General features: G+C 47.1%; 1 protein-coding gene across 2 annotated transcripts in view; it reads left to right on the forward strand.

Moving 5' to 3' along the window:
- The window catches only part of POF1B (POF1B actin binding protein), a 53,685-nt gene that overhangs the window by 26,040 nt on the left and 4,796 nt on the right, over positions 1-22,849 (forward strand). For both annotated transcript variants that reach the window (XM_084814017.1, XM_084814016.1), the window contains exons 4-14: positions 2,643-2,837; positions 7,625-7,755; positions 8,760-8,787; positions 9,818-9,892; positions 10,308-10,400; positions 11,578-11,691; positions 13,497-13,649; positions 13,985-14,095; positions 15,748-15,876; positions 18,083-18,159; positions 19,978-20,092. In XM_084814017.1, coding sequence (XP_084670143.1) covers positions 2,643-2,837; positions 7,625-7,755; positions 8,760-8,787; positions 9,818-9,892; positions 10,308-10,400; positions 11,578-11,691; positions 13,497-13,649; positions 13,985-14,095; positions 15,748-15,876; positions 18,083-18,159; positions 19,978-20,092 — 1,221 coding nt within the window. The remainder of the gene's footprint in view (positions 1-2,642; positions 2,838-7,624; positions 7,756-8,759; positions 8,788-9,817; positions 9,893-10,307; positions 10,401-11,577; positions 11,692-13,496; positions 13,650-13,984; positions 14,096-15,747; positions 15,877-18,082; positions 18,160-19,977; positions 20,093-22,849) is intronic.

Below are 22,849 nucleotides of genomic sequence, written 5' to 3' on the forward strand. Positions count from 1 at the left end.
CCCTACCCTTTCTTTGTGTTGTTTCTAAGGCGGGGAAAGTTTAACACAGTTTCTCCTTACCGTGTTCTCAAAACTTGGGTTGAAAGTTTTGCATGGGAGTTCAGGAGCTAATAATAATGGAGCTAAGTTAAGGTTGTGTGAATCCCTCAAGAGATCTGTTCCCCCTCTCGCACTTGCAGTACTGTTTGCACCTCCAGATACAAAGAAGCACCTGTTCCAATTCAGCTAAAGGATGGGGGGAAACTCTCGGTCATCACCACAAAAGCTCAGCACTGCCCTTGCAGTGAATGCTGTTTGTGCAACTGATGAATGAAATCCCTCTTTTGAACTGATTGAATGGATAATATTGTTTTACATTCCTCACTTCCCAAGGAGTATAAAGTTCCAGGGACAGCCTTTTCCAAGGTCTGTTTCCTTTAATAGAGAATGTACTGGAGATGTATTTTAATATCTATTTATAGATTTACAAGTTGGGGAAGGGAAAGTAGATGGGCAGGGCTAACTGTGAAAGAAACATCAGTTACCCCAAAGCCACAACATGCTCTTGGAAGTCTGCAAAGGCTCCTTCTTTTCAGTTAGCTGCAAAACCTCAGGTTAAACAGGTGAGAAGTCGAAGGAGCAAGTTGGGATGGAGAGCCAGAGGAAACGAGAGCAGGCTGGAGACCTAAACAGCAGCCTCGCCACCTGAAAGGCATGGACTTCTGATGCAAAGTCAGGTTGGGTTGCTAAATAGTCTCAGCAGCTACCAATGGTGCAACTGGTCAGGAAGGAACAAGTGGGACCAAGGCACTAAAACAGGACCAGAAAGATCAGGCCAAGGATCGCCAACCTTAGAGTCGGAAAGATGGTCTCAAATTCCTAGGTGACTGTTCTTCATTTTTAAGGAGCCACTCTGCTCCGGAGCAGAGAACATTTTGGCCTTCCTAGATTGATCGCGTGTCAAATTCTTAGGTGTTTGAATGTCAACCAGGCACCTTTGTGTATTGGGTGCAACAGCAATCCATGCAAAAACTAGAACCAAGAGAGCATGCAAATAACAGGCTCAGCTACTGCTTTTGAGGCAACCTGAATGCTGACTTTGAAAATGATGCTGGTGAACATTTCCTAGCCTATACCTGCGCTCCTGATCTGAAAGATTGGAGAACAGGTGTGCTGCATTGAGATGCCTGAAAACCAGGTGAGCTACAGATTATTCGAGCCAGTGTGCAACAGCAACCGCACAACCCTGGAGGTCTGAGAAGGCTGCTTTTTCCAGCCTGCCGCAAAAACTCAGATCAGGCAGGTAGGCAGGAGTTCCAGGGAGCAGATGGGATGGAGATGCAGGCATAGAGCCCAGCCTGCAGGCAGGGCTGTTGAACATCTTTCAGCCCGTCTTTCAAAAAACTGGTGGTCAGGGGATGTGGCAATCTGTGGAATTCTGGAGGGCTGAATTCAGACCTAGGAAGGTTTGGTTTGATCCCCAGATTTGAGGTTCTGCACCCCTGCTGCAGAGGAAGACATCACCCCTAAGGGCATGTCTACACTATAAAGTTCTAAGCCATTTTCAGGCCTGTTTAAGGCTACAATCCTCTACATGCCTTACCTGCGTGTACGACCCATTGAACACAGTGGAACTTACTTGTGAGTAAAAGTGCATAGGATTACACTGGTCTACCGGCCAAGGAAACAAAGGTTTCACTACCAATGGATTTTCAGTCCAAAGCTTCCAATTTCCAAAGTTCTTTAAAAGAAGCCGTGATGGACAAACTCCATTTCAGATTCCTTGCACACTGGTTTGAACCTGTAGCATGGATCTACCCTCTGTATCAAATGTGGAACATTTGGGTATGTACATCTATTGAAAGAACTAGTGGAGGTGTTTGAAATGACAGTTTATGCCGCTGAGGCCAGCCAATGGCCAGGCTGGCTGGGGTTGATGGGAGTTGTGGTCTAATATATCCGGAGGGCACTAGGCCATTGGCTGCTGTGGACAGAGCTTTTTCTGAGGGAACACCCCATCTTTGCATCACCCTGAGGAGAGCAATTGGCACCTATGTAGTGCCCCCCCCTTTTAAAAAAATCTTCCCCTGGCACCTTATTTAATTGCCTGGGCGTTGAATTGATTGCATTTTTCGAATTACCATTGATTTGCTCTTACGTTTTTACCACTGTTTCGTTTTGATGCTTCTCAGTTTTATATTTCAGCATGTTTTATCGGGGGTTTTAATCATTATTGCAGCAATTATGTAGTTGAACGCAAATGTGGACAGGCTTTTTCTTAATGCATTTAAAAAATATTTCTTTTATTTTTATTTATTTTATTTATGACATTTCCATAACACCCAGTAGCCAAAGCTCAAACGACATCTCAGAGATCTTGTTTAAGGACAGCCTTCCCCAGCCTGGCCCCCTCCAGAGGTGTTGGACTACAACTCCCATCATCCCCAGTCAGCATGGCCATTGGCTGGCCTCTGCTGCATTAACTGTCATTGGCCATGCTGGCTGGGGGTGATGGGAGTTGTAGGCCAACACCTCTGGAGGGCACCAGGTTAGGGAAGGGTTTCTAAGGGTGGTAGCATTGTGAAGTTCAATAGAACAATGGATGCTCTGGGAAAGGTTGGACCGTGATGCATGAGCTCTGAACGAAATTCCGTGTCCTTCAGGAGAAGCAGTATCAATATGCTGTCCAGCACACGCAACCCGACCAGTGCCAGGTCTGCCCACCAGTGGAACACATTCAAGTGGTCCAGCAGTGCCAGCAAACCCAGTCGGACAATTGCTATGACATCTCTCCAGTCTGCGTCAACGATGTCGGAAGAGGGAACGTGAAGAAAGTCACCATTCAGACCTGTGAACCGGTGAGAAGGACTCTTCTTTGAACAACAGTATTTCAAGTTTTTCGGAAGGCTTGTTCTTGGGAGCCAGGGATTGGCCTGGGTGCACCGGAACCTGCTGCCTTGCTAAAGGGGACCTGCAGGGCTGGTGCCAGGTTTGGTGGGCCCCTCGGCAGTGCGGGCCCTCTCCCCTCCCTTTATTATTTATTTATTTACTTAAAGCATTTTCTCCCGCTCCTCAGCCAGAAACGGCTGCTGGAGCGGCCTATCAATCAGTAAACAACACCGTCCCTGCCCACAGGCTTACCATCTAAAAAGGTAGCACACCACCAAGGAAAAAGGGGTGGGGAGGGAAGAGGAAACAGTTAAGTAGACTTTCAGCAGGGGTGGTGGTGGTGGAATAGCCCTGCTTATCCTTTCATCTCCTGGGGGTTGGGGTTGGGGGCAGTCCAACTGGAGGAGGCCATGATCGCTGTGCCTGCTCCAGTCTCCCTCTTTACCTTTCCTTGGTGGTAGCAGGTGGAGAGAGCACCAGCAAAAATATCTGGTCTAGCTGGCAAGTGCTGCTGCTGGCAGTCTCCAGTTTAATTCCTCCACAGTGGCTCTGAAGTCTCTGAAGGGGACGCAGAGGCATTGTGGGGGGATCAAAATGGCAGGCAGCAGGCTCTGGTGCTGAAAGGAGCACCCAAGAGATGGGGCCCTCCTGAGTAGGGATGTCAGAGAATTTCGCCACGAATCTCGGAGAATTTCACCCCCGAAATTGGTGGCGAAACGGTCTGCCACCCCTCCCCCCGGGATGGGACTTACCTTGTGCGAATGTCCCTGGCGGCGGTTCGGCGGAGGTGCAGTGGCGGCGGCGGCCGGTCTTCTGACTGGCTGCCGCCGCCGCCATTTCCAAGTTAAAAAAGACAAACAAACGTGATAGGCTATGTAAAGATTTACATAGCCTATCACGGCTAGATTTTTAAGAAACACCGTGATAGGCTATGTAAATGTTTACGTAGCCTATCATGGCTGAGTGGAAAAAAAACAAAAAAACAAAACCCCGCCTACGCAGATGGCGGTGCCCATGGGCACCGCCATTTGCGTTCCTTATTTTGGCACGTGTAGTCTACGTAAACATTTACGTAGACTATGGCGAAAATAAGGGGAAGCGTTTATCTGGGGAAAATAAGGGGAAGCATTTGCGTACGTGCGGGTTTTGTTTTTGTTTTTCACTCAGCCGTGATAGGCTACGTAAACATTTACGTAGCCTATCACAGCTGACTGCAGGGACGCAAATGGCGGTGGCTACGGCCGCTGCCATTTGCATCCCAGCAGGCCAGGATTCGCGGCGGGAGGGACGGGGCGCCTCCCCCCCAGCCAGAATTTCGGGGGGAAGGACGGGGCGCTTCCCCCCCGGCCAGAATTTTTGGGGGGAGGGACGGGGCGCCTCCCCCCCGGCCAGAATTTCAGGGGGAGGGATGGAGCACCTCCCCCCCACCGCGAATCAAGTTTCGGTTCAGGTAAGGGACTCTCGTACATCCCTACTCCTGAGGTCTCAGGTCATTGGCAACAGGCTGACAGTGCTGAACCCTGACGCTGGGCCCAAAGACCTGGTCCAGTCCCTTGAATGGGAGACCACTGGGAGCCTCCTCATGTAAGAGCAGGATTTAATCATTTTTAATGATATCTGCCCTAAGGTAAACCCATGCCCAATGGCGTTTACGATGTCTTAGGAGACTGGCCATTCCAGAATATCCATGATAGGTTGGGGAAAACCAGTAAACTCTATTGGCCTCCAGATGTTTTGGCTTACAACTCCCAGCATTCCTGACCGTTGGCTGTGCTAGCTGGGGCAGATGGGAGTTGAAGTCCAAAACATTTAGAGGGCACCAGGTTGGGGAAGGCTGGAGTATATTATGAACAGGGATGCCTTTATAGCAGGGGTGGGCAACTTGTGGCCCTCTAGATGTTTTGGCCTACGAGTCCCATCAGCCTAAGCCATCATAGACAGTGGTGAGGGATGATGGGAATTGCAGGGCTATTGCAGGGCCCCCTTGTCAATGGCTATCAGTCAAATTGGTGGCCATCACTACATCTTGTGGTTCCATATAGCCATCTTGACTGATAGCCACTGACAAGTGAGACCTGCAACGAAATGTTGCACTGGGGGGTTCTCATGTTCAGGATCCAGCCAGCCAGCCAGTCATGCTCTCTTCCAGGGTGTTCCATTCTGTTCCCCCTGCTCAGTAGTCAGTCATCATCATTTCGTGACCAGCATTTCGTGGTCCTCATTGAGCTGTTTTGGGTTTTTTCCCCCTTTGGGGTTTCTTTCTCTAATTTTTTGGGTGGGTACTTCTACAAATTTGGGGTTCCCCCAAGCTTGTTGATCCCTTCCTCTTGTGTGTGAATGGTGCGGTTTTGGCTACATACATTTTCTCATGTAGCTGTTTTGGCTACATTGGAGCATTTTACGAGAAGAAGCACTGGAAAGACTCTTTGCAACACATCTGGAGAAAAGTGGCCCCTGAGGAAGGAAAGTCCTTTCTGAAACGCATGGGGCATAATGAAAGCATTTTTTTTCAGGCACCTGAGAATATTTTCTCTTCTGTTTTGGCCACGTGAGAGCCAGTGCGGTATAGTGGTGGACTGGGCCTCAAGAGATCCAGGTTCTAGTCCCCCTCAGCCATTAAGTTACTAGATGACTTTGGTCCAGTCACTGACTCTTCAGTTGAACCTACCTCGCAGGGTTGTTGTGAGGATAAAATGGAGAGGAGGAGGATAATGTAAGCCACCTTGGGTTCCTTGCAAGAGATAAAATGGTGGGATTTAAATGCAATAAGAAATAAAGAAATAAAGGTTCCACCATCGGAGAATGATTTTGCAATTAGTAGAAATGATAAAACCCAGATGTTTAATTTTCTGAAGTGTTTTGCTAAAGTTGCAAGATGGATAACTTGCAGCCTGGTAGCCCAGGAGCGCGCTCCCCTTTTCTGCACAGATAGCATGGGGAGTTAAATCGAGATGTGCACTTGTTTGCCTCTAGCCAAAAGGCAGGTAATTTCACAAGCGCCTTAGCAAGAAAAGTGCTCTGTTAGCCGTGAATCACGAAATGAAATGTATGAGGGCGGAGTGCTTGGGAGAGAGGAGGAGGCTGGATTCTAATTATGTGAAGGAAATGCAGGATTCTCGACTCCCGATGCCTCAGGCTTCTGGGAGGTCAAATGCTCACCATGGGAAAAGCCAGAATTGACGCTGGTGGCCTTTGCCAAGCCTGCATTGTTGCGTTTTCTGGCAGAGGGAGGGTGGGACAAGAAAGGATGAATCTCTTTCTGCTGTTGTATTGAGTTTCAGAAATCAAACTTTTTTAGCTGACCAGGCTTGTTTCAGAGTGCCCCAGGATTCTGACTGTAAATCTTTATCATTGCGCCGTTTGTATCCGCCTCCCCCCACACCCACACAAAGCTCTGATCCTCAAAATGAAATAAGTAGTAATAATGATGCTGAAGAAGGTGTGGTTGCTCTTAGCTCTAGCAAAGTTCCTCTCTCCTGTTCGCTCAAGCACATATTAACCCCAGGGGGCTGAACGGACTGTATCCAGTTCAAGCTGGCAATGGAGTATGTCCTTTCTAAATGCTCTGCTGTGTACGCACATGGCCTTGCAAGTAGAAAGCTAGCTCAGCAGAGAGCAAAGCTGGGCTAGAACTTTTTCTCCCAGATTTGTAAGTTCTTCACTCTTAGAGAGTTTTCAGAAATGAGAATGTGGAGGAGCATTAAAAAAAAAAAAAAATCTCCTCCACCGGAAGTGGTATAGTCCATGCTAATACTTCAGGCTTCCAGCATCTCATCTGGATGAGTTGATCAGTCCTTGTACATGCGAATGGGCTATCATGGATTCCAGAAGCAGAACTCCCACTTTGCCCAATGTCATCTTTTCAAGGGGAGACTGTTTGTGTTAATCTAGGTTCGATTTTGCACTTGAGCAACCAGTGGGCCAGTGGCTAAAAAGCTTAACCACGGGCACGGACTATAAACAACATGGCGGAGTGGGCCGTAGTCCACAGAAGCTAATGTCAAGATATACATACATACATACATACATATATATTTAGTCTTTAAGGTGCCACAAGTCTCTTTGTTGTTTAAACTCCAGATTGTAAGTGAAACAAATTAAATGGTTTATCGATACATAGCAAACGGTAAGATCAAAGAAATGGTACAAACTTAAATGACGCCATAGAAACAGAAAGGCAGATCCATCAAGGTGATGCAGCATAATTCACATATTTACAGGTGTGAATAAAAAGAAGCCATAGTTGTGTCCCAGATCAGTGGTTCATATGCTGATTACTAAGGGCGCAATCCTATCCAGATAGTTGCCAGCCTCCGAAATCGGAGGCTGGTGACTACCCTACACAGGGGAGCTGTAGCACAGAGGGGGTCCTCTCCTCTGTGCTCCAGCTACCTTGTATTTTTGCCTAGATAGGTGATTTTGCCCATCTTGGTGTGGCTTCAGAGAGGGAAGGGGCCTGGAGACCCGGTAGTCTCAGCCCTGCCCATGGGATCGCCCCCTTTTCCCCATTTCCGCACTCCATTTCCAAGCTCAGAGATGTAGCCGGCATGGAGAGAACTGCACTGGCTACGAGGGGGTGGGGCGGGGGCAGGGAGCCCAGTTCCCAGAAACAGATCAATTCTGTGGCCCTCTAGGCAGTGTCTAGTGGCCATAGGATTGCTCATTCCGAGGGTGCTTTTTGCATTTACGTTGATGTATCTGTTTATGAGCCGTGGGCGAAGCAGCTCAAATGATGTCCTTTATTGCCTCCCGTTAGGTGAAATGCATTCAAGAGACAAATGACCAGTTGGACTCGCGATACTTCGGCGAGCTCCTTGCTGAGCTGCATCACAAGAGCAACGACCTCTACAGCTGTTTGCTCCACCATGTTGAAAAGCTAGGCGGAAGGTACGCCCTGAGCCTGCTCCTACCTGTGGCATTCTTGGAATCCTGGGAGCATCTTGCAAAGTTTTCCGGAAGGAGGGCTGGTGGATGCTCAAGCCGCCTTCCACAGCCGTCTCCTGCTTGCTGTCGTCAAAACCGTCTGATTGCTTCCTCGTTGAGAAAGCTGTGCTTGTTGGAGCACATTCGCAAAGCAGGAGGCCTTGATTCTGCCTCTGAAAGCAACTCCTCCCGGTTCAGCCACACAATCCAAGTTGCTGCTGTAGTGGCTGTATCAATTTATATACCGCTTTCCAGTAAACTATCGAAGCCGTTACCAAAAATGATAAAAGCATAAAATATCACCATAAAATAATCATTGGTTGACTGTAACTATACTGGCTGGGTCACCCTTCAGGGAAAGCATGCATGAAGAAGTAGGTCTTTAGCAGATGTCTAAAGATCAAAGCTACAGACGCCTGCCTGATGGCAGTAGGAAGCGTGCTCCTAAGTTGTTCAGGGCTTTGTACGTTAACAACAGAAGCTTAAACTTGGCCTGGGAGCTTATTGGCAGCCAGCGCTGTCCTTTTAGCAATGGTATAACGTGCTGCCGAAAGGAGGCCCCTGTTAATAACTTCGCAGCTGCATTCTATACCAGCTGCATTTTTTGGATCAGGCGTAAGGGTAGACCCACATAGAGCCCATTACAGTAATCCCATCTTGAAGTCACCAGTGCCTGAGTCACCATGACCAAGCTATCAAATAATAAATATCATCCAACCAGGGCTGACTTGGTTCCAAAACCTGGCTTGAACCCAGACTGGAATGGGTCTAGATATTCTCCATATTATGAGAAATTTCCCAGATTGTGTAAATGTTCTGTAGTTCCTTAAAAAAAAGTTGCTTTTAAAAATGAAAGCTTCAATATACGTACGTCAAGAGAGAGCATGAAACAAATTCTACAAATAATTGGATTATTCATTGGATTTGGAAATGCTCGGTTTTAATGTTGTTCTGTGTTTTCCTTACAGGAGATATGAAATTGAATCTATAAGTCAAGTAAGTACACCAAAGATTTCTAGTATCTGTGATTGGTGGTCCATGGCTACAATCCAGCAAACTGTTGTTAGCTTCTATAAGGTTAAGTTCCCAAGCCTAACAGTGAAACAAGGGCTTTTGCTTGCTTGAGCAAAGACCTGCCCCTGGAGGGATGTGTATAGGAAAAGATAATTACTAAGATAAAACAGAAAGCCTGAAGAGGTGGGGAGAACATGCCCTATTCATAGTTTTCTTTGAGGAGATATAATGCTTTAATCAAGGTTAATGCCAGCCCTGGTCACCAAACCGATTTCACATCCTGGTTTGTGACCAATCCTTAACCACAGTTTAGGTATTCAGACTAATGTCTCCTTAATGGTTAAGGAAAAAAACAAAACCTGAATAAGTTTTATGTCTAGTTAGAGCAGGGGTGCAGAACTATATTGTGGTAGAGGGCTGAATTGTCTCCCACCATGCCCTCTGTGGGCTGCATAGCATCAATGGCCGTGGTCATGCCCACTGATGTAATCGCCCCACGCCCCTCCCCCCCCCCTTGGCCATTTTACCTTTTTCTGCACTGGGAGAGACACACAGTTCCAAAGTTCTCCCAGTACAGAGGAAAGGACTTGTCCAGCACTGGGAGGGGGGTGACTCCTCCCAGAACTGGCCAAGGCCCTTGCTTCATGTGGCATGCGTCGTCTCCACGGGGGCAATGCTGGGGAAAACGTCCACTCCTCCCACTACTGGCCGAGTCCCCTGTCGCCTGCCAGCAGCCCTACTGTTATCTCTCATCTCAGATTCCTCCGGGAGGTGTCCTCCTCCAGTGCTGACTTTTCCACTTTGAAGAGACGGACTGTGCAAGAGATTTGGAGGTCACCATGCTTTCAACAAGTTGTATATAACTAACTTGCCAAAAACATATGCACTATGTATTCCAGTGATGCCAGGTCCATAGCCAAAAAACACACACCGCCCGATAAGAGCGCTCTTGAATGTAAAGAATAAGGTCTAATACTCCTTTTCTTTCTTGTTCCCTTTAAAAACAAAATAGACAGAAGACATTGAGAATTTGATTCCTAAAGGGCTTTCAGAACAAACAAAGCAGCAAATCCGTTACCTTCTGGAGGTAGGACTCTGTGTGTGTGTCTGTGTGTAATAAAATATTAAAATAAACAGAAATGCCATAACATTAACAATAAAGTGGGTCAGCGTCAAGTAAATAATATACAGCAGACTAAGGCATTTCTCACATATGCAGTCTTACGCATGCTTATTCAGAAAGAGGTTGTATTGATTTCAGAGGGGCTTACTCTCTAGTCAGTATCCATAGGATTGCAGCCTTAATAGTAAAACATATAACCTTTTGCTGAAATGTTTGTAATGATCTGAGAAATCGTTTAAATGGATTTCAGGTCGATTGCATGTCTGAACCAGAAGCTAGCTATATTTTTTAACTTGATGGTTTTGATTTTGAATTAATATCTTGTTGCGCCAAAATAAATCTGAAAATAAATGTGCTTTCCTTTTCCCTTCTTTCCTAGATGAGAGTAACAACCAATAAGTCGTTGAGGCTCATCCTTGCTACGTTCAGCGGCCTTCGGGAAGAGCTTGTCCATCTTCAGGATGACCTGGGGGTGGGTAACCATGCTGGGGAGTTGTCTTTGGAGTCTTCTTGGGGGCGTGGCTCTGGGGACTGTCATGATGAGTGTGTGCCGTTCAGAAATTATCACTACACCACTGTGTGCCAGTTGGACTCCTCCCCTGGAATTCAATCATTTATTACATTTCTATACCTTCCAATAGCCAAAGCTCTCTGGGTGGTTTACAGAGATTAAAAACCTTGAAAATACAATCTTGTAACATAATTTTAAAACCATTAACACACAATAGATAAACACATCCAGACAGACACATATAAATAGATAATAGTTTTTAACAATCAACAATAAGAAATCCCAGGACCTGTTAAAACAACAACAGCCCTATCATATGCTGTCAAATGCCTGAGAGTAGAGGAAGGTTTTAACCTGGTGCCAAAAAAATGACAGTGCTGGCACCAGGTGGGTCTCATTCTGGAGGCGGTTCCTTAACTGAGGGGGCCACCACTGAGAAGGCACTCTTCCTTGTTGACACCTCTGGGCCTCCCTCAAAGGAGGCCCTCAGATGACAATTGTAGTGTACAGGTAAGTAGGTTCATACCGGGAGAGGCACTGCATCAGGTATTGTGGTCCCAAGCCATTTCTTTACTGAAAGAGAACCACGTGTGCCCCTTGCCTCAACAGGATTTCCCAGTCTTCCCAGGCCTTTTATTAGGCAAGGTCAAATTTGTGGCTTGGTTGTGGTTGCTGATGGCCAACTGGTTGGTTGGTTGGTTATTTATTTATTTATTTATTTAATGTTAGGAGGTAGTGGAGTCTCCCACACTGGAGTCGATGCTCTGACTTAGATTCCTGCACTGAGCAGGGGGTTGGACTCGATGGTCTTATAGGCCCCTTCCAACCCTACTATTCTATGATTCTATTCATTTCATTTCTGTACTGCCCAAGAGCTCACCTCCTCCACACTTTTTTTTGAAGAGCTTCCTGACTTTGGTTCTGGGGAGTTCAGCTCCACTTCTAGTTCAGGTCATCTCACTGGAAAAGGCCACCGCATTTCTGAACCCATTTTCAGATTTGGTTTGACTCTTTGCAATAAAAATTTGCCTTTTTCACCACTTAGGATCTCATGTTCCCCATGTTCACTATAGCAACGTATGTCTCTCTGAATTTAAAGCAGACCTTAAAATAATAACAGTGTCTTATGGTTTTACAGAAACTGGAAACGGATAAGATGTTGCTTCAGAAAGACCTGGCTTTTAAAGAGTCTCAAGTGAAAGAGTACGAAACCCTTTTGGCATCGGTGCGAGAGAATAATCGCCAACAGCAGGTAAGCTTGCTTGCTTATGAGTGGATCGAAAACTCCACGTCCCACCTTCCTCTTAGACAAGGGTGGTTTCTGCCTGGGCAGAATAAAAGGCTGGTTCGTATGTTACCTGTGTGGCCAGAATGTCACTTCCAAGTGTTCAGCGAATGTTTGAACTGGGGAATTGTATGTGTTGGGTGTAGGGGTGGGCGGATCACTTACCTGGCTTCGTTCCAGGGACCCGCGGTGGGGGGGAGGCGATCCGTTCCCCCCCCCCCCCCCGGAATTCTCCCAGGCTGGCTGCGCTCCGTGGCGAGTCCGCAGAGCTGCTGGCCAGGGCCGCAAATGGCAGCTGCCCTAGCGGCCGCCATTTGCATCCCTGTGTTTCCATGATAGGTTACCTATATATTTACATAGGCTATCATGGCAAAGAGCAGGGATGCAAATGATGGCTGCTATGCCATTTGCGTCCCTGCGTTGCCGTGATAGGCTACGTAAATATATATACATAGCCTATCACGGCTAATGCAGGGACACAAATGGCGGCCGCTATGCCATTTGCGTCCCTGCGTTGCCACAATAGGTTACGTATATATTTCTGTAGCCTATCATGAAAAGAGCAGGGATGCAAATGGCGTAGCAGACTCTACTTAAATACTTACTTAGCCTATCACGGCTAACGGAGTGAGGGAAATGGCGGCTGCAGACCAGGGCCGCCATTCGCACCCGTGGACAGCTGACAAAAGGTAGGTTCCGTCCTGGGGAGGTTTTGCGGGGTGGCCGGGGGGGGATTGTTCAGTTCCGCCACGGACTCCGGGGGGCTGGATTCTAAAGCATCTGGCCTCACTAGAGTCCGTGGCAGAATTCTCCGCCATCCCTAGTTGGGTGGATGCAGCTGCTGTTTACCCAAACTTTGGGGGAAGATGCCAGATTTCCCTTCAGATGTGACCATTCCTTCAGGACTCGAAGGATTTGTACATTTGGCAAAACCAAGGGGTCAAAACTCTTCCTGGACTGTATTGTTTTCAGGTAAAGGTGGGAATGGAAGTTGCAAGTTTGCATATTCCCATGAAGCAAGGGTGAGCAACTGCAGCCATAGGACTGTATGTGGCCTACAGCCTAATTTCAAAAGCTCTCAGCAAGTGATTGGTTCATACTTCTGGCAAGAGAGATCTTTTCTTTCTCTGGCAGCTGGCAGGACAGGGTCCCTGCGCCTCCCCCGCTATCCTTTGCATGGCACTTCTTCAACTCAAGATTTGAAAAGAAGTTTGTAGTTTGTCATGGGTGGCTAACTACTGTTCTGAAAATCAGAAGTCTATCTGGATGGTGGTCTGCTTAATTTAATGTAGGGGTGAGAATCCTCCGGCCTGCAGACCTAATCTGGCCTGCGAAGGTTCCTAATCCAGGCCGCAGTGGCTTGGGCTCCCTCCATGGGCCCCTTCCCCCTTCCCAAGGCCTGGCCCTGGAGGCTACCAGAGGCTTGGGAAGGAGGCAGGGAGAGGAATCCATGTGTTATCTCCAAGCACAGATTGGAGATAACAAGAGGAGATAAGAAGAGGTTGGGAAGGAAGAGGAGAGGAGTGCACTTGGCCGGTGGTTGGAGGAGCTCCCTAAAGTCATTCGGTCCAGGGAGGGTTGAGTGGGTGGGGGGTCATCTGGCCCCCACCCAAAACAGTTCCCCACCTCAGCTGCAACGAGAGGGGGTGAAAATGCATAACACATCCTCTGACTGTCTGTGAGGTTGCATGTTTCTGCCATAATTCAATTCTCCAAAAAGGTGGGGAGGACGCTCATCCAAGCTCGTTTGATCTTGTGTTGTGTGTTCACAGCAAGCCCTCCGAGAGTACACCCTGAAATGCCGCTCCCTGGAAGAGCAACTCCTCTCTCTCCGGCACAGCGATGGAGAGCGGGACTTCCGTCTGAAAGATCTGGAATACAGCAAACGAGCCTTGGAGCAAGAAATCCAGAATCTGAGACTGCAGGTAAGGAAAGACAGGTCTTTGTTAGTGCTGGGCCGAATGTCTGAGCTTCCAAAAGTTGGCCTGAATTGGAGGTGGTGTGAGGGTAGATGCACAGGTCTGTGGGTTCCTGGTTCTAGCTCCAGCTCCTCCTAACCCCTGTGGTCTAAAAAATAAAATGAAACCATCTTAGCAGAAACCTTGGAGACATGATGGCAGCCCTGGTAGACATCTTCATATGTCAGTTCGAAGGATAAGTGATTTCCATTTGGGTGAAAGTGAGTCTGGTTTATATAAGAGCATTTGTGCTGTTTTCTGTTTTGAAAGTGAAACTAAACAAAACGTTTCTGCTGGCACAGGCTTCCTCTAATCCTCTGGGTCAGACCACCACTGACGAACTGTCCAGCCGCTACGTGGAGATGATCAACCAACTCAGAGAGGATAAGGACCGAGAGATCCGTTGCCTGAGGGTGTGTTGGCATTTTTAGAGGAGATATGGGGGTGGGTGCAGGGTGTGGTGCAGGGAACACCTCCAGTGCATTTGTACAACTTGTAAATATCAGGCATTGGGTTGAGTTGAATCCAGTGGAGGCTGGTGGCTCCGATGTCACTAGGGTGGCAAATCTGCCCTGGGTTTCAGTCAGATCTCTAAAGGACCTTGGATAGCTCCTTTAGTGTTCTGACTAGCTCTGACTGAAACCTGGAGTGGATTCACTGCCCCATTGACATCAGAGCCACCAGCCTCCACTGGTTGAATCTGACCAGGTTTGGAAGCTGATAGATAGATAGATAGATAGATAGATAGATAGATAGATAGATAGATTTTACACATTCAATACATTTCTTAGCTACCTTTCAAGACCACAGTTTTCTTAAGGCAACTTAAAATATAAACAATAAAATATATACAATATAATATAAACACTATAGAATTCGGTATCAAATTATTAAGGTACCTTAAGTTGAAACAATTTTAAAATAAGCCAGTTAAAACACTTTCAAATATTGAACAGCAGCAATTACCATAAGACCTTTTCAATTAAAAGCCAGAGAGAACAAGCATGTTTCTAAAGCTCCCCTAAAAGCAGCCACAGTTGGAGCCAGCTGTATATCTTTTGGGAGGGAGTTCCATAGCAATAGGGGCCACGACTGAGAAGGCCCTGGGCCTGTTCACACAACTGGAGTGAGGAAAATAAGCCACGATGGCTTATTTCCCCCACCACGTGTGCAGGTTGCATGCTGGTCGGAGTTCCCTAATTACCCTTGTGGGTGTGGCTTGTTTGGGATGGGTAGCAGCCCTCAAATAATCCAACAAAAGCCTATGGGTTATTTGAGGGTTGCTGGCCCCTTGAACAAACCATGCCTCCTGGGTTCAGATGACAAAGCAAGCCGTGTCAGTGAAGCTAATTAGGGGAAGCTGTCGGCACACATGTTGGGGTTAACAAGCTGCCGTGGCTTGTTAACCACGCTGCAATCATGCAAACCCAGTCCCTCTCTTGAGTGCTTGTCCATGGACAAATCATAGCTTTGGAGAAGAGGACTTTAATCAGGGAAATGGTATGGAGAAAAGGGGTTACCTCCCCACCACCCCAGCCAGTTTTATATGTACAGCTGTGATTGCACTTTTACAAAACAACCATTGGGATATCAGAATCACAGATCCCCCAAGTTCAGTGGAGGCTTATGCAGAGAAAGCGTCTTGTGAATTTTTCTTCCTCTATATATCCCAAAGTAGTAATGCAGATTGCAAAGGTTTGTTGACTGTTTGTTTTAATCCAATTTTGTTTTTAAGTCGCCTTGGGGGACCTTCAGGTCAAAAGGCTGGATATAAATGTTTTAGTAAGCATAAAACTAAAAAGTCCCAGTTTAAAGCATAAATTATATCAGTAGTTTTTCACAACTACCGCCTGTAAGATAGGTCAGCGTTACTATCTCCACATTGTGGCTGGTGTGAGATTCAAACTGTTGACTTCTTGGTTTCTTCACTCTTGATACACTAGCTTCTTTCCCCCTTAGTAGTCAGTTTCATTGCTTGACCCTTTTTCTTTTTTTAAGCCTATCTATAGCAGAGCTGCCTTTTTGACGTTCTGCAGCATGTCCTCTGTTGTTCACTTCTTTCTAGTCCGAGTTATGTGATTTCCAGAGGGATGTTTCAAGGAAGCAAGGGACGGATGTTGACCTTCAGATGAGGCTGCAAGAGCTGACTTTAAGGCTTGAAGAAAGAGAGTCTACCATCAAGCAGTATGAAGAGGTAAGCAGCTCTGCCTTGAGAAGGCTGGTAGAAAGGGTGCCTGTTTGGTGCTGCCCGCCTTCGCCCTGGGGGATAAACCAGGGATTGCCCCCATGTCGCAGGATGGCCCAAAAGAGTTTGGGTTGCTTTAGGGAACAATCCTATGCATGTTTAGACAGACGCCCCCCCCCCCCACAACTCCCGGCATTCTCCAGCCAGCATGGTTGGCTGAGGAATGCTAGGACTTGTAGGACTTTTTTTTTAATGTCTAAACATGCATAGGATTGCACCCTTGAGGCACAATCCTATGCACGTTCAGACAGAAAAAAGTCCTACAACTCCCAGCATTCCCCAGCTGGTATGAAAGGCTGAAGAATGCTGGGAATTGTAGGATTTTCTGTCTAAATATGCATAGGATTGCACCTTTAATCACTTTTACACGGCAGTCCTGTGCATTTCCACTTTAGAAGTAAAGATGGGGGAGAAATTTGTTCAGTTTGCATTTTTACGCAAACTTACCAGATTCGAATTACGTGAACTGGAATGCAGTTAGATGTCAATATCTGCACTTTTAAGTTCACACATCAAAAAAAAGTGTACACCCCCCACTCCCAAAATAGAAAAAAATGTGTTGCGTGTGGCCAGAGAATCTGTCAATGCAGGCAAGAACAGCTGGCCTTCCTGGCACTGGCAGAGTCCCGGGCTTTGTGTGGTGCCCTTGTGGGGGCACCTCTCAACTCTTCCGGTGTGGGGAAGATTGGCTGCTTTTCCTGGCACGGGGAAGACTCCCCCACTGCCTGCATCCCCTAGGAGAGTGGCAGGGCTGGCCCAAGATATTTCTCTAGCTAAAGCAAAGGACAAGATGGTGTTCCCTCCCTTCTGTGTACAAACACTGGCTGGAATGGCAGATGAGCCTGACTTCAGCGCTAATGATGGGACAATGTCCTCCATTGAACCTGAAGGCAGCAGGCTAACGTTGGGAACGCAGGGCAGGCTGCAAGGCACACAGCTCTCTCCTTGAACACCTGGCTGCTGCCTCCCAGCATCTGCTGCCTGAGGCAACTGCTTCACCCTGTCTAGTGGTAGGACTGGCCCTGGACGGGAGAATCCCTACGGTTATTTCCAATGTCGGTTGGAGATAACAGTGGGGGTTTCCTCTATGGAATCTGGGGTTCCAAGCCCTGCCCCCTGGAGGAACCCCATAGACTCTGCAGGCTGGATCAGGGAAACCATTGGGCCAGATTAGGCCTATAGGCTGGAAGTTCTACACCCCTCTTATGTAGTCTCTTGCCTTTCTTATCTATGTTGAGATTATTTTTTATGGGGTGTTCAGCAGTGTTGTTCCATTCACTCGGCTTTCTCACTCTTCCCTACACATGTAATAAAACGCCATGGCCCCAAACCTAATGTTGTTAGATGCACCTAATTCATATTGGGTTGGATCCAGACTTAAAGAAGACTCACTGAAAGCATTGGAAATCAACTTGAAATACTCCTTCACACAGTGCATAGTCAAACGATGGAATTTGCTACCACAAGATGGAGTGATGGCCACCAACCTGGATGGCTTTAAAGGGTATTAGACAAATTCCTGGAGGAGAAGGCTATCAATGGCTACTGGTCAGGATGGCTCCCTATTACCTCCAGTATGCAGTATGCCTCTTAGTCTCAGTTGCTGCTGAGTAACACAACCGGGAAGTTGCTATTGAGCTCATGTACCACTTGTGGGCTTCCCGTTACCGTATTTGGTTGGCCACCGTGTGAACAGAATCCTGGACTAGATATGCTTTTGATTTGATCCAGCACCCCTCTTCTTACGTTCTTAATGGGTTTTAATTTGCCATGACTAACTTAAGTCTCATTGATTTCAGTGGTCTACTCTAAGTATGACTAAGTTTGGATGTAGCCCATTGAACGCAATGAGACATGCAAGGCAATCCTTAGATGTGAGTCTCACTATGTTTAATGAGGCTTACTCTCTAGGAAGTGTGTTTAGGATTGCAGCCTTATGGTGAATGCTGGTCTCGTTGAAATCAATGAGACTTAAGCATAGCTAAATTCCTCTCTATCAGAATCCTGATGTGAAGTGGTCATTAGTTATAACAAGCCCATGTCTTGTGAAAGATTAGAGTGTTTAGTTTTTTACTTGTGATATTTGATGTGTTATTATGTATTAAACAGGTGCTCCTTTGGCCTGAAACAGTCTTTTCTTTTAAATCTTTCTCAGGAACTCTTCAGGTTGAAGCAAGAAAAACTAGCTATCAATCCATCCCAAGGAATAACAAAGACAATCATCACTAAAAAGTAAGGCCTTTGCATGCAGCTGTCATTACCATTATTGTTACTGGTTTTCGTATATTACACCGTCAATGTACCTGGCACTTTACAGACTACAAGAGAGCAGATCTCTGGCCACGAGGAACCTACAGTTAAAATTTGACCTAGGGGAAGTCAACAGAGGAAATGGAAACAGGAGTAAAGAGAGAAGCAAAATGCAGTTGTTTCCGATGCACGTGCTTAGGGTTAGTTTCAGGTTGACTTACAGTAGGGCAGCTATGCTGGCTGGAGATGATGGGAGTTGTATTCCGACATGCCTGGAGAGCACCAGGTTGAGGAAGGCTGCACTAGGGCATGACCAGAAGGGGGTTGTGCTGTAAGTTTTGAATTTAAGTTGGTTAGCTATCGTCAGTGTCCATGGTGCATACTGTTTACAAGAGGTCATGTCTCTGCCCAAGGGAGCCTACAGTCTTAACTGAAGTCATGTGGAAATAAAGGAATGGAATGGGAACTAGAGGCAGGGGTTACATTGGAAAGTGACGTGTCATTGTTGCAGTTACTCACACTCAGGTTTAGTTAGAGGCTGAGTTACACTAGAGCAAGGTTGGGGAACCTCATGCCCACAGGCCAGATCCATCCCCCAAAGTTCCCCCACCTGGCCCGCCAGTTTCTCTAGCGCCGTTCTCAGTGCTAGAGGAAGGCAGCCTTTCTCTGCGCGGATGAAGAATAGGATCCCTTTCTCTGTGCACAGAACGGCATGGACCAATTGCTCTGTGCCTGTCTCTGCATGGAGAAAGGAGTCCGACCATGTCAAAGGAAGGCTTCTGGGCTAAGCAAAGGGCCTTCAAGAGGGCCTGCCTCTTGACAACATCTGACTGTCAGGGTGTGTCCTAGGAGGCAGTCTGACCCCCAGAGCCAGAACAGTTGCAGTAAGGCATGGGAGCCACTGGGGGTTGTGCCAAAGGCTTCATGGAAAAGGTGGGTTTGGGGGAAGGATTTGAAATAAGTAAGAGATTTTGAGCCCAGTGTCCATAGTGGTAGGAAGCTGAAAACATCCAGATAGTTTGTCGTTTGAATACATCTGGGTGGACGAAAACAGCATCCATTGTAGAGCATTTCAAAGGTCTTGAGTTTATCTGTTGTTCATTCCTGTTGCTTTGAATAGAATTTGCATCTCAGTTCTCTGTTTTTTTTTAATTCATTTTAATCCTGAACTTCCTCTATTGAAGTCAGTTGTCGAAATGGTTCCCCCCTCCCCTTCCTCTGCTATCCTCGCAACAACCCTGTCTGGTAGGTTTGACTGAGAGATGATGACTGGCCCAAAATCACCCATAGAGCTTCATGGCTGTGTGCGGATTTGAATTCTGGCCCCTTTGAGTCTAGTCCAACCACACTAACTAGCCAGCTGCCCACAGGAACCCCACAAGCAGGACATGAGTGCAACAGCACCCTCCTGCCCATGTTCCCCACCAACTGGTTTACATAGGCATACTGCCTCTGATACTGGAGGCAGCATATAGCCATCAGGACTAGTAGCCATCGATAGCCTTCTCCTCCATGAATTGTCCAATCCCCTTTTAATGCCATCCAAGTTGGTGGCCATCTCTACATCTTATGGAAGTGAATTCCATAGTTTAACTGTCCACTGCATGAAGAAGGACTTTGTTTGATCTGTCCTGAATCTCCCACCCATCAGCTTCATGGGATGACCCCTTTGGGTTCTAGTATGATGAGAGAGCAAGAAAAATGTCCTGAAGCCATTTGAAGTGTGGCATTGTTAGAATGCTTAGTGTGTCATGTGCAGAATTTCAGCAGCAATGCTGACAGATGCTTTTCAAACGCCAGGTACAGGAATCAATATCCCATCCTTGGCCTCTTGTCCGATGACTACAAAGTCACTTCGCCCGTCAAGGAATCGCAGACAATTGTCATTGAGAAAACTGGAGAAATGTGGAAGCAAGTAAGTCCTCTCTAGGGAAATGTATGTTCCAGAAGCCACCTAAGAAAGTTATGCTATTCCATTGGCCATTTTTCTGAGCACTGTGCATTCCGCGTAGCTGCTTACAGTGAGGAAAACCTCTGCAGGCACCTCCATGGGTTTCCTGGCCCACAGGCAACGATGTAAAACAGGGCTGCAGAACTTCAGTTCCAGGAGCCACATCTGACCTGCCTGGGATCCATCTTTCTCCCATCCTAAAAGACTGAAATGCCTCTCCTAAGGGTTAGTTACTAGCAGTAAGTGCTTTAAGCTACAATGCTTGTATTTCGGGGGGCCACCCCTTCAGGCCCCACACACACACCACCACTACCCCCACTGGAATGCGTCATCTGAGAGTTTCTCTGAAATGGCATGCAGCCCTCAGGGTGAAAAAGGTTCAACATCCCTGATGGAAATCCTGCGCATGTGCAGTTCTCGTGGACTGGAGACACTGGGTTGGACCCACATCTAGGCATGTTCAGCTGGCCTAGAGGAAGCAGAGTTTACCACTCTCTCTTCTCCGTAGCTGCTCCTCGAGCTCCCTGAAAATGCTACACAGAGGGTCAGAAGACCCTGATGAATGGGGTGAGCTGTGAAGGAGGAAGAAACCCGAAAATCAGGTGGAGGCACTTACCATTAGTGGAATGGAGATTCCAACTACAGAATGATGGATTCAACCCCATTGTTTGTTAGTGAGTGAGTGAGTGAGTGAGTGAGTTAATTAATGAATTACATTTCTATACTGCCCAATAGCTGAAGCTCTCTGGGCGGTTCACAACAATGAAAACCACAAAATACATCATAAAATACAATATAAAATGGAAACAGTTAAATGTTTAAAATTTAAAACTACAGGATAAAAGCACAAGCCAGAGTAAAAGCTAGCAGCAATGCTAGCTTTAAAATACAATAACAGGTTTAAAACAAAGGAGTGAAAAGACTAAAATGCCTGGGAAAATAAAAAGGTCTTCTCCTGGTGCCGGAAAGAGCACAATGTAGGTGCCAGGCGAGACTCTCCGGGTAGTTCCACGCACATCCGGGCTGCCACAGCGGAAAAGGCCCTCTTCTTGGTAGTGTTCTTGGATCAATAAATATTCCAACTTGGGTTGCAGTCTTATTTGTGTCAGTGGTACAGCAAATCTAATGACAAAGTCACCTTTTTACAGAGTACCACAAATGAACCTTGCCAGGAGAGAGCTTGGATTATTCGATTCCAGGTGCAGGTGGTCATCCCTAACCCTGAAATGTCTGATAAGCAATAAAACTTGTCGGCAGAGCTAAGCACAATGTTGGGAGGCTTTTCTAGGCTACAAATATACACCAGTTTCTTGTTGTGGCCAACCCAACCTAGGAGCCCTGGGAACTGTGAGTCTCTAAAAAATAATTCTCAGCAATATTTTTTAAAAAGGAAACAGAACAGGCAATAGGCAAAAAATAAGGAGATGTGATTGCTGATCAAATAAGAGATTAAGGGCACAATCCTATCTGGATGGCTTTCAGCCTCTGAACTTGGAGGCTGATGGGAATCCTATGCAGAGTGGGAGGGGCGCAGAGGAGATCTTTGCCCCCGTGCTTCTCCCGCTCTGCATTTTTGCTAGATGGGCATTTCATGGACGTAGGGCTCCATGGAGGGGTAGAGCAGGAAGCTTGGTAGCTTGTATCCCTGCTTCCCCAGTCCCCTCCCTGCCCACAGAATTGGCCCCTTTCCCTCCTCTCTGATGGTCGCTTTTGCCTCGTAGAGGCAGCAGGCGTGGTTCTCTCTGCCTCGTCTGCAAGGGGGAGGGGAGCTCAGACTCCTGGGTCCGAGCACTGTCTCCAACCTCAGATCCAGGAATCTGAACTCTCCTATGTCCCCCCCAGATGCCACAGGATTGCTCTCTAAGGTAGAACTAGGTGGATTGACAGGGAGAGAATAAAAACACTTAACCTTTGTATGAAGCACACCCTCCTGCATCCTAATGCCCTCCAGATATTTTGGACTAACAGGTCCTATCATTCCTGACCATTGGCCATTCTGGCTGGGGCTGATGAGAATTGAAGTTCAAAAGATCTGGACAGCACCAGGTTGGGAAAGCCTAGTATAGTGCTTTCAAGTGTTCAAAGCTCTTCACATGCATTACCTAGCTGTAATCCTTATAGTAACTCTGTAAGGCAAGTCATCATTATTATACCCATATTGCAGATAGGGGGACTGAGGCTGAGAAAGAGAGTGAGAGAGAGGGAAGGAGGGAGACTTGCCTGCAGTCAGCTAGTGAGTCCAGGGCAGAAGTGAGATTTGAACCAGAAACTTTCTGGTTCGTAGCTCAAGTTTATTAGCTGCTACGATACAAGAGACAATTCAGTTGCAAGTAAAAACTGGGAAGGTTGCCTGATAGTTGTGTTGGGTCAGAATACAGAGGAGGATACTCAGGTAACCGGAATTTTCCTCAGCACACAAAGGGTCAGATCCAGACGTGTGTGAGCAGAGCACCACTCAGACAAGAGGGCCATCCCACCTCCTCCTTCCTCGGAGTGCCTCCGTCACCCCCACCCCCAAACAGCTTGGGATGTGCCACAGGGGACTACAGCTGCAGGGGGAAATTGGCGGAAATCTGCTGCCCCCCACCTCCCATATGCAAGTGGAAGCATGAGTGCCTTCTACTCATCCAAGGGGCATCTGATGACTTTTGTAGGTGAGATGGTAGAACAATGGAGTAAAACTAGGCTCTTTGGAAGGGGCTTAGTGCAAAACGAACCTGA

The sequence above is a fragment of the Heloderma suspectum genome, chromosome 9 (genome assembly GCF_057233095.1).
Source record: "Heloderma suspectum isolate Gila_16-S chromosome 9, 16-S_ref, whole genome shotgun sequence".
In the NCBI taxonomy this organism is placed as follows: domain Eukaryota; kingdom Metazoa; phylum Chordata; class Lepidosauria; order Squamata; family Helodermatidae; genus Heloderma; species Heloderma suspectum.